The 12548-nt window shown below is 46.8% G+C and overlaps 1 protein-coding gene across 1 annotated transcript in view; it reads left to right on the top strand.

Moving 5' to 3' along the window:
* The window catches only part of usp15 (ubiquitin specific peptidase 15), an 89665-nt gene that overhangs the window by 73853 nt on the left and 3264 nt on the right, over positions 1-12548 (top strand). Inside the window, exons 18-20 of the mRNA XM_080754599.1 lie at positions 531-634; positions 1132-1220; positions 3252-3528. Of these exons, the coding sequence (XP_080610725.1) occupies positions 531-634; positions 1132-1220; positions 3252-3528 (470 nt within the window). The remainder of the gene's footprint in view (positions 1-530; positions 635-1131; positions 1221-3251; positions 3529-12548) is intronic.

A 12548-nucleotide genomic window follows, 5' to 3' on the forward strand; every position in this document is an offset into this window, starting at 1 on the left:
CGATGGTGCACCGATTGTGCAATGCATGGCGCAAGTGCACGCCATTCGTTGTTCAAGTGCCTGGGTAGCTCAGTCGGTAGATCTCTCGCCTTTGTACCGCAAGGTCATGGGTTCGATTCCGGGCACCGCCAACTCAGCGTATGAGTAGCACGGCTTGGCAAGTTGTGCGGCAAGTACTGGGAGCTGACGGTAGGTGTGGCGCTCCACCTCAGCAATCCATCTCCCAGGGGTCTAGCGCATTGTAACAGGGACAGACTCCCGCGTGTTGCCTGCTGATACCGACAATAAGCCACTCCCGACCTACTTGTGCACAGATTGTGCAATGCATGACGCAAGTGCACGCCATTCGCTGTTCACAAACGCAAGTGCATGTGAATCCGATCTGCCAATCTCCAGTTACTCTCAGCACTGTTTACAATGTAACCAAACGGGAAGAAACAGAGTACAGAGAAACTGCTTCTTCTGGCCCAAAAATGTGTTTCCGTTTCATACAGACATGTTATAATGAACGCTCTCTGTTGTCCCTACAGAGATCTGGACATGTCAGAGTTCCTGATCAACCCCAACGCCGGGCCCTGTCTCTACGACCTCATCGCTGTGTCCAACCACTACGGAGGCATGGGCGGAGGCCACTGTAAGACACACACACGCACGCACACACGCACGCACGCGCACGCACGCGCACGCACGCGCACACGCACGCACACACACACACACACGCACACACACACACACACACATATATATTTATGAGAGATTTATATGAGATGCTTAAGTGGTTTCCTGTGTAAATAAGCCAAGTACTTTCTAGGATCTTCTTTTAGTTGACCTTGTACCAGTGAACTGTACCGTCATGAAACTGTACCTTTTCCTATACAAACTTCTAATTAAGTCTTCAATCACACACACACACACACACACACACACACACACACACACACACACACTACTATGGGGGCATGGGGGGAGGCCACTGTAAGACGCACGCACACACATGCTCTTATTCTCTAGTCCACACAGCAGCCTCTTTGCAGAGTTTCCCATCCCACAAAGATTTGCCAGCCCCCCTGTAGTAACTTTGATGACCCCTAGGGGTCCCTAACCCTGGTGATGTGCTCCTGTGCCCCTCAGACACGGCGTACGCCAAGAACAAGGAGGATGACAAGTGGTACAACTTTGACGACAGCAGCGTGTCTCCGGTCGGCGAGGAGCAGATCGTGGTGAGTGTTGCTGTTCCTTAAAAGTTCTGCCAGGGGGCGCTGTTAACACACAATACCACTCACATTCAGAATAAGTATCTAGTAAAGGCTCTATATCAGGGGTCTTCAATTTTTTCAGGCCAAGGACCCCTTAGTTGAGAGAGAGATGAAGCAGGGACCCCCACAACCTTTTCATAGAGTCCATATAGTTTAATCGTTTGACAGCATGATCAATAATGTTTTTTGGATTCATGTCAACTTGTGTTTTCAGATATTTAACCACTTGAACCGTCAACACTTCATAAACTTGACCTTTCACTCTGTACTTAGTCTGCTCTTTTTCCCCTCTACACCAAACCTCTTTGCCCAAAATAGCCGATCTACAACCTCACACTCCTGACAAAAGACCATTGATATGAAATATTGATGATGATAGTTAAATAAAATCTTTAAATGCGATGCATATGTACAATATGTGACTTTGTTATGTCAGGAAGATACATTATGTTGTCAGCCCTAATATTTTCTAATGTGGCCCCCTTTGAAAAGAGTTAGGACATAGGTCTGCCCATCTGTGAATGCCAATATAGAGTACATGTCAGTCTAACCTCTACTCTAACCAGTTTGGCTGGTTCTACAGGCAGGGATCTCCATATATGGGCATAAAGGGATTTCCCTGACAGGACTTCATATGGGAATGCCCATATATGGAGGCCACATCGGACACATACAATCCCTTTTATGCACATATTTGGAGAGCCCTGTCTGTAGAACCAGCCACACTGGTTAGACTGACATGTATAGAATAGCAGGGGTCTTCAACAGGGGGTCCGGGACCCCTAGGGGGTCCTCAGAGTTACTACAGGGGGGCCTCCAAAATCTTTGTGTGATAGGATCATTCTTTTAAATTAACAACATGAACCCTCGCATCCCTATTCTGAGGAGAACTGTAGCCAAAAATAGCCGATCTGCGAGGCGTTGAGAGCTTGTAGATCGGCTATTTTTGGCAAATAGGTTTGGCGTAGAGGTTAAGTGGTTAATTGTCCAAAAAAAAAACAAATTAACACAAATCCAACATAGACTGACGACTGTCAAACAAGTCTTATGAATCCATCTGTGAAATCCGTGAAAATCTGCTACGCAATTTTATACAATATGTGGGTCCCTGCTTCATCTCCCTCTCAGCTAAGGGGTCCATTTCCTGAAAACGTTGAATACCCCTGGTCTATAGGTTAGAAAAGCGAGTTCGCTTTTCGCCCTCAGGCGCCCACTGGCTGTCCGTCAGTCCGTTCGTCAGTCAGTCCGTCAGTCTGTCCGTCACATCACATCACGTCACACTTTTCCCCTACTCATATCTCCGGCACCGTCGCCCCTATCCATGCCAAACTTTGCATTCACACTCCTTGGCTGGCATACCACAACCTCCACCCAACTCATTTCTCACATGGCCCTCTTCTAGCGCCACCATCAGGCTGATTTTTGCAAAACACATTTTTGGACACTGTTCCTACAGATTTTGTCCTAAAATCACACAAAGCGGTACACAGTATCTCTAAAGTCGTGTCATCAACATGGATCTGTCCCATTTCCCATATTCCCTGCTGATTGGCTACCATTGCCTTCTAAAGCAGGGGTTCCCAAACCTTTTTTGCTCGGGGCACCCCATCAATATTTTTTTCATCCGAGGCACCCCTACATTATATTCCTATTTTCACTCCCAGCACCTTATATTTATACCATATTTTAGGGATTATGTTGCGAGGAAAACAAGAACTGACTGAAAATAACTTTGTACTTCAAGTTTAAAATGATACTAAATATATTTTTAAGTGTCCAAATAAATTCCAAATATTATCAAATTATCTCGCGGCACCCCCGGACTGCCGTCGCGGCACCCCAGGGTGCCCTGTCACCCACTTTGAAAACCCCTGCAAGTCTTACTGGTGTACTATGTGTGTGTGTGGGCTTGTCTGCGTATGTGTGTATGTATGTCTGGGTGTGTGTGTGTGCGTGTGCGTGTGTGCGTGCGTGCGTGTGTGCGCGTGCGTCCAGTCCAAAGCAGGCTACGTGCTGTTCTACCAGCGTCGGGACACGGTGAAGGGAACGGGATACTTCCCTCTGGACCGCGAGGAGGAGGAAGAAGACGAGGAGGAGGAGGAGGAGGTGGACGGAGAGGAAGGAGAAGAGGAGGAGGAGGAAGGAGAAGTAGACGGAGGAGAGGAGAGACGGGAGGAGAAGAAAAAAGGCGTGGCCTCCTCCTCCTATGCTCCGCCCCCAGCCGCCGCAGCATCCCGCTCCTCCTGCACAGTCACATCCAGTGGTGGAAAAAGTACTCTATTTTCTTTTACTTAACAGAACGGGTACACATTATTGTGTATCAATATTTTATGCTTTAACTATTGAAAAATAGCAGATATACACGCTCACAGCGTGGCACCGAGTGCCGCGCTGTGAGCTTGTAGATCTGATATTTTTTTTAAATCGTGAAAATTTGAATTTTGACCGGATTCTATAAGTGTCTTTTGAAGATTTTTTGAAAAACCTATGTTTCTATGTCAGCAATCTGGCCAGCCATCGTCAAAGAACAGGTCCTTTTCACTTAACTGGTGCTCAGTTCGTCTGTTCTTGAGAGACTACTATGTCAGTGGTTCTCATACTTTTTCATGTGAAGGACCCCCAAAATTACATGTATTTGGCCACGGACCCGCATCTCAAAATATTTAGTTCCAGGGACCCCCCAGAAGCAAAATTTTAGTTACAAACGTTCGCTTTGAAAATACATGTATATTCAAAGATTTGCACACATTTTCATGACTTTTTCAAAAATAGCTGATCTACAATGGAGTTGGAGGCCCCCAACTTCACTTAATGCGGCCCGCTGGTTAATACAGGAATACTGATATATTATTGATTTCAGCTGTTATAATTCCAACCATGCATACATGACTCACTTTAATTACTTCAGTCTATATTAGTAGCTTAATGACTTAGCACTAGTCTTTTTTATATCCATTGTATTTGTATTTAAGCTGATAAAGTTAATATAATAACATATAATGTAAATTACTTTTCACGGTTCCAATTCAAAAATTGCTAACAATAATTCCAGATTCCAATTCAAAAACAGTTTTGAGCTTTTAGATATATATTCAGATATTTTTGACTGTCTATGCATTGTGGCCCTCTGGAGTTAAAGTATAAATATAGTGGCCCTTTCACCATTAAAGTTGCCCACCCCTGTTCTACCCCATTTTAAATCCCATTACAAACGACCCGGTGTAACTAATACAATACAGTGAAACACAATAAGACACAGCGTAACAAGTGCATACAGTGCATGTGGTTCAGCTGTTTCACTAACCTCACTGCCTGGGGGAAAAGAAAAAAATATTTCTGGGACGGGTGGTGCGTGATTTGATGCTCAGATAGCGTCATTTGGACGGGAGGAGTGAGAACAGGGTTATGGGCTTGAGTAAATGTACTTGGTTCGGGGACCAGGGGGGTCCCCGAATTATTTCGGGGGGGTCCCCAGATGATTAACTTAATTTCAGGAGACGATCACTTGGGTTTAGGTATACTTTATTGACAAGAATGAAGGCAGAAGCAAGCATCACACAGCATGGCATATTGAGCACCCTACTATAGAGACAGCATAATATCTAAGGCCTATATAAGCGCATCATATTGGCAGCCTACCTTAAGCGCTACTATAAGACAGCATAGAATCTATATCCTAAGTGAAGCATTGTTTGGCATGGGTTCTGCCTCGGGCCATTACTCGCTGACCCACGATCCCCATGTTGCCATGAGTATCGAGGGCATAATCTTATTACAGCGAGCTCTGGCCCGAGACCCCCCACGGGGGATCTGAGGCAGAACCTGACGGTGGAGCTGGGGTGGTGGCGGGGCAGTGCTATGCAACAGACTGAGACCCACCAGCTACCTTCCCTATGAACCTTGGGTAAGGAGGGGGGCAGGACCCAGTGTCCCGTCCCCCTCCGCGCGCGCGCCCCCTTGTGACCGTCCACCGAACTAGCTATGATTCTACGAATCGTCGCACTATTTCAGGAGACGATCACTTGGGTTTAGGTATACTTTATTGACAAGAATGAAGGCAGAAGCAAGCATCACACAGCATGGCATATTGAGCACCCTACTATAGAGACAGCATAATATCTAAGGCCTATATAAGCGCATCATATTGGCAGCCTACCTTAAGCGCTACTATAAGACAGCATAGAATCTATATCCTAAGTGAAGCATTGTTTGGCATGGGTTCTGCCTCGGGCCATTACTCGCTGACCCACGATCCCCATGTTGCCATGAGTATCGAGGGCATAATCTTATTACAGCGAGCTCTGGCCCGAGACCCCCCACGGGGGATCTGAGGCAGAACCTGACGGTGGAGCTGGGGTGGTGGCGGGGCAGTGCTATGCAACAGACTGAGACCCACCAGCTACCTTCCCTATGAACCTTGGGTAAGGAGGGGGGCAGGACCCAGTGTCCCGTCCCCCTCCGCGCGCGCGCCCCCTTGTGACCGTCCACCGAACTAGCTATGATTCTACGAATCGTCGCACTATTTCAGGAGACGATCACTTGGGTTTAGGTATACTTTATTGACAAGAATGAAGGCAGAAGCAAGCATCACACAGCATGGCATATTGAGCACCCTACTATAGAGACAGCATAATATCTAAGGCCTATATAAGCGCATCATATTGGCAGCCTACCTTAAGCGCTACTATAAGACAGCATAGAATCTATATCCTAAGTGAAGCATTGTTTGGCATGGGTTCTGCCTCGGGCCATTACTCGCTGACCCACGATCCCCATGTTGCCATGAGTATCGAGGGCATAATCTTATTACAGCGAGCTCTGGCCCGAGACCCCCCAAAACTACAAAACCCCCAAAACACGCCAAAAGCTCAGAATCCCATGCCAGCGCTAGCCAACTGCGAGGAAGGCAGCTCTGCTGTGACTCTAGCGATTTAAGAATTATCATTACTGCGGGGGCAAACTATGAACTGCCTGTCCTATTGCTATAGATGGCTATTAATACTGCTAAAGCAAAATAAGTAAGAATAGTAACCGCCTGCATGGCTTACTATAAATACTACTAAAGCAAAAATAATAAGTAAGAGAATTAACAGCTTGCCAAGAAACGCTATTAATACTGCTAAAGCAAATAATAAGTAAGAATATTAGCAGCTGGCAGACCGAACCAACGGTGAGGAAGGTGGTTCTGCTGAACTATAACGATATACTGAAATCTAACTGAAAGCCATACTAAACAGCCTAGTGAAAAGCGGGAGCAGCAACACTGAAAATCTATATATACAGACAGCAGAACCTGAAGCAGCGATGAGCCCTTTAATTCATATAACTTCAGCACCAGACAGCTTGATACATCCTACCTAACTGACACCCCAGCAACCACCTAGCTTTGCGTGATTGAAATATTAAAGCGTGCAGCGATGCATTTAGCATAAACGAACAAACCTATCAGTAATGCAGTGGCCTGATATAAACATGCCCACACCCTATGGCAGTGAATGAATAGTGGGAACGCAACAGAAGCAGCAAATAAAACACGCAACCTATCAGGGGCGCGTGCCCCGAGTAACGCAGCAGAAGCAGCAAAGTGAAACCCTATGGAACAACCCTGCTAATAGTGCCTGCAGCACTATTAGCATCAGCAGCAGAAGCGTTAACTGAAGCGCGTCCAACTCCAGCTTGGAACCATCACGCTTCGGTCAGTCCTGTGTTGTGTGTGCTTGATAGCTGGGCGTGCAGGGACTTGAGTTAGCTGAGGGCACCAGAAGTGCTGGTGGTGTGGCTGCTCCGATCCGGAGAGAATGCAGAGTGAAGAGGGGCGGGCCGCAAATCTGGCAGCTCTCTCCGGGGTCGTGTGACGAGGACGTCGGGCAGACAGCCCGGTGTTCAGCATGGACATGAAAGGACAGAAGGGAGAGTTAGTTCTGCGACTGACACTGGTGTACCTTCCCTGATTAAACTGCGAGCTGCAATCTTCAGAGGCCATGTGCTAGTCACATCTTAAGCCTGGCCTTGGTGACCGCGTGTGCTTGCTGCAGAAAATACAATCTTAGCTTTAGCTGACCATAACAATGAAACCACGCCTAAGGTCGCTGACTTTTAGGATCACAGAGAAATTTTCGCAGCCCACGGAGCGCTCTGCTGCAGAGTCTGCTGCTGCACATATAAGAATCTCCACGAGATACCCGTCTTGACCTTTACAGGCAAGCTATGCAAGCCTAGAGAGTGGCTAAAGCCCAACATTCAGTACAAGTAAGTCGCTGCTATGTAACTATGGTTGCCTATTATTAGCAAGCTTAGAGAGCGGCTGAACGCTCACAGAATCGAACAAGCAAATGCGTTGCTATTTACCTGCTAGAGTGTGGCTCCTCAGAGCATCTGGGAAAGCTGCAGCTGGCGAGAGGAATGGAGTTCCCACCGCTGGTGCTGGAACTGCAGCTTCCCATGTTCCCTTGCGACCTGGCGGTGGCGACGACGGTCGCAGCCTGACAGCGCCTCCGGAAGATGGGCCGGCACCACAGGCTTCCAGCACGACGCAGCGCTGGTTCATGCTCATGGTAGCAGCAGTAATAGCATTAACTGATGCTGTAGCGGGCGGGCGGGCAGCCGGACGGGAGGGCCGACAGGCAGGTGGGAAGGCAGGCGGGCGGGAAGGCAGGCGGCGGGCTGGCGGTAGGCCACTTCCGTCTGCTGAATATGGCGCGTGCAGGCAGGCGGGCGGGAGGGCGGGCGGGCAGGCTGGCAGCTCATGGTAGCGGCAGAAGTTGCGGAAGCTGTAGTAGCAATGCCCTCTCCAGTGCTAACCGACTCCTGACTGGTCTCATGGAATTATGCAGTAGTGGACGAAACTATAAAGATAAACATGTTAGCAGAAAACACTCAGCCGCTGCAGCGCGACGCTGCAATGATGGCATGCTGTAGCAGCCGCTATGCAGCGGCTCCGGCAAGAAGCTGAAAGGACAAACATGATGTTAGCAGCAACATGTAGCAGCCGTGGCCCGAAGCTATAAAGAAAAACGCGATTTAGTGGAACATGAAGCAGCTTTATCATGAAGCTGCAGTGCTAACCTGATGCCGTGGCAGGGGGCATGCCGCAGCTCCGGCCTGGAGCTGTAATGATAAATATGTTAGCAGAAAACCTCAGCAGCTGCAGCGCCATGCTGCCATGGCGACCTGCTGTAGTAGCAGCTATGCAGCAGCTCCAGCACGAGCTGAAAGGATAGAAATTGTGTTAGCAGTTAGACATGTAGCAGCCGCAGCAAGAAGCTATAAGGTAAAACACGATTAGTGGAACATGTGGGCCTGCAGCCACTCCGGCCTGGAGCTGAAATAATAAACAGGTGTTAGCAACCAACAAGTATTAGCTTTAGCATGAGCTGAAAGAAAACATGATGCAGCATTTTTACAAGCATCAGCCTTAGCTGTAATTATTAGCAGTTATGCTAGCACGCAGCCGCAGGTTGAGTGGAGCTAACAATAGCTGAAACTATAGGAGACATTATAGTATCTGACTGTAGCAGCGGCAACAAGAGCCACTAGCACCATAATGTGACCATTTTTGCCTCCAAGATAGCAGCACAACGGATAAGGAGAAATCCTGGATATGAACATGATGTTACAACAGACATGTAGCAGCTTAAGCGTGAGCTGTAAACCAGCACTGAAGCCAAGTGCGGCGGCTAAGGAAACACTACTAGAACATACAGTGTGCTATGTGACCCAATACTATAACCTTAGTTTGAAACAAATATTTAAATTAAATCCCTTTTACTTCTGATACACTGGTAGCAGCTTTATCATACAGCAGTACCGATAACTTGATGGTGTAGCAGCACACTCGCAATTTCCCAAATTGCACATTTCTAGTTTAGTATCAGACACGTGGGAGCTGAGCATGCACTGCCCAGATAAGCATGATGTCAGCATCCTACAAGCGGTAGCATCAGTTGTAATTATTAGCAGCAATTACCGCAGCATTAGCAGCTTGGGTAGAGCTAGCCTCAGACGAAACCACGGAGACATGACAGTATCCAACTGCGGCAGCGGCAACAATTTGCCTATTTTACTTAGCATTTAATATAGCAGAACAACTGACAACTTAGAACTTATCAAACCCTAACTTAAAGCTTGCGGTGCGAGGAAAGCTGATGAGCTGCAGCTGATGGATGCTGAAACTGAAGAGAATATTTAGCTGGAGCTACCGAGCATTTAGAGAAGACTACGATTCCCTGCATGCACTAGCGAGTTCAACTGGTGACGTCAGGACAGACAGGCACGACTTGCGTTAGCGGAAGCAAAACATTGTTTGCACGTAAACTGTGGCACCTATGAGCTTGCGGGTTTCCTCCTCTCAGGAGCCCACGCAGACAGACATCCTTTATAGGCTTCTCAAAGAGAGGCGATTACTGTATTTAATAATTCATCCCGCGAGGGCTTCTACGCCACGGTAACTGGCAGCAGCCCTACTGTGGTCCAAGAAGCGACAGAAACCATTTAGCTGCTATGGTATAGCAACTAGCACCTCATAAGCAGCAGCTGTTAAGACGGCCAGACAGTGCAAAAAGAGGAAAACATACACATAACCCGAGGCGAGGCAGAAGCAATATAGGCCCCATACTAACTAGATTAAGCACGCTGCGAGCGAAGCTTGAATCGAAAGCTTCCTCCTGGCCTGACGTGACTAGTAATTCATACGACTCTTGCTACTAGCACGACGCCGAGGCTTGGCATGATAGAGAACTACATTTCCCACACGCAGCGCTTAGTATTCGCTGCCGAACGTCATGCCGTAAATCACCGCTTGACGTGACTCGGCTAGCTCAGAAGCTAGGTGAACGCTGCCATTTACAGACACCTGCAACCTACAAACTGAATCCTCCTAGCGTGATTCATTACTTGCTACGGGACCATGTTTTCACGCGGGCCGCCGCTCTATGCCTTGACATGGCTAGCACATTGATTTACCAGCTAACAGCATCCTTACCGAAATAGCCGGCTAGCAATAGCCACCAGCTAGCTCCTAGCTGACTGTACATTAAACCTGTTGTTCCACGCTAGCAGATACGGCCCGCGCCGTTGCAAAGTACTGACATTGTTATCGACAAACCCAACGACTGAGATTACTTTAACTCATGGTAGCCCAGTAAAGGCCCACCAGGGCACGAAATAAGTTAGCATTTAGCCCGTAACCACAGCCAACTTCTATGATACTGAGTTTACCTTTAGCAACTTTAGCAAGCCTGTAGCACCTTTGAAATAGCTTTAGCAACAAACAACTGAAAGTACAGAAATCAGCTAGGCACCAGCAACGATAGCAAGAAATCTGAACCTTGAAACAGCAGTTTAGAATTCAGCGATTACCAGAATAACAATCTCAAACTTCCCATACAACCTGGCCAAGAACACAGCTTCTTAGTTTGGCAGCTAAGAACATGAATTGAGCGATAGTAAAATAGCAGAAACAGCCAGAAATACTCAGCCAAGTTAGGCACCCTCTCCAAGCGGTGGGCAGCAGCACAGCTACCTGCAAGCAACAAGTGTGGCACTTGTGTGTGTACTGCAGCGTGGTAGCAGCAGCAGTGCTATGCAACAGACTGAGACCCACCAGCTACCTTCCCTATGAACCTTGGGTAAGGGGGGGGCAGGACCCAGTGTCCCGTCCCCCTCCGCGCGCGCGCCCCCTTGTGACCGTCCACCGAACTAGCTATGATTCTACGAATCGTCGCACTATGTCCAACATTGTTTCCTCACTCAACAGTAAACAAATCAACTGGCCCAACATTTCTTCATTATTGGATGTCACTTGACATGAGGACACCGGGCTATGCTGCACGTAAGATCGTTCTGCCCCTCATTCTGTCAGAGATGTCATGTGACTGGAACCCCGGTTTTGTTCAGCGCCAGTTAGTTGGAAAATGATGAAGCTCAAAACCTCCTTTCTACCACTTTGTGTGGTCACATTCTGATTGGCTTAAAACAGTGGTAAATCAGTCAACAACCTTGAGTTGGCTCATGGACCCCGCCCACTGTTGTGTTGCAGTTGTAACATTTCCAAGTTACAACTGTGTTTTCTTTCATTTATATGGTAGAAGTGGTAGAAAAGCAATTTACCATTCGAGGGTTGTGGGTTGTTGGCTGATTTACCACTGTTTCAGGGTTGTGGCACGAGTCTGCATTGCCTTGTTGATGATGCCTAATGATGGGTGTCAGGTGGTGAAACTTTTAGAGGCTAACACTCTGTAGAACAGACCTGTAGAATGTCTTGATCTCAAAAGGAGCATAATTAAGTGCCGTAAAAAAGTGTTATTTAACAAAAATAAAAAAATAAAGTTTGTCAGTCTAGGTAAAAACCTGCATGTATGTAGATAAAAAATAAATAAATAACAGGAATAACTCGGGATAGAGCAGTCAATGAGTTACAGTAATACCTCTAAAATGAAACATTGGCCAAATTGTCAAATACAGTATTAGAGGCAGAAGTTGTGAAAATAGCCGATCTACATACTCATGCAGATCATGTAGATCTGCTATTTTCACACTAGAACTGCGTTACACAACTTTCCAGCGTCCCATCGTGCATTGCGCAGAAGGTGTGCGGCAGCTTCCGGCGCCGCAGCCGAGTGTGATCTACAGTACAAGCTCACAACGGTTGCATCTGCGACGCGACGTGAGCTTGTATGTCTGCTGTTAACCGGAAGTGTCCCACACATAATGCTACAGTAAATTATCGCGGAAACAGGTGGATACAAGATGTGATTCCTCAACTCTTAGTGCTAGGGTGGGTGGGGGAGTCCCCAGTTAGAATATGACTAGGGACTTTAAGCTCCAACGGTTTTCAGTACGGCTCTGTTAGGCAGTCGGGCTGCTATGACGCAATCGCCGTAGCGTTCCAAATCGTTAAAGGGCCTACACCATGCTTTTAAAACTATATTTTTTGTATAAATATATGCTCAAAATTGAGTCTTAGACAGGTTTTAACCCTCAAAAAACACTCTGACCATTCTTTTTGTTTGTTCTAGCTCTACTATAATGAGGCTCTCCAGCTGCAATACCAAAACGGCCTCTGTTTGCTCAGGGGCGCATCTAGTGGGGTTTTTCCAGAAAAAAAAGAAGTTTTTTGAAAAAGAAAAAGTTTTTTGAAAAAGAAAAGTTTTTTGAAAAAAAAGTTTTTGAAAAAAAAAGGTTTTTTGAAAAAAACATTTTTGAAAAAAAAAGTTTTTTGAAGTTTTGAAAAAAAACATTTTTGATTTTTTTTTTTTTTTTTTTTGATTTTTTTTGACTGCATTGCATTTTTTT

Source organism: Nannobrachium achirus (genome assembly GCF_963921795.1).
Source record: "Nannobrachium achirus genome assembly, chromosome: 23".
NCBI lineage: Eukaryota > Metazoa > Chordata > Actinopteri > Myctophiformes > Myctophidae > Nannobrachium > Nannobrachium achirus.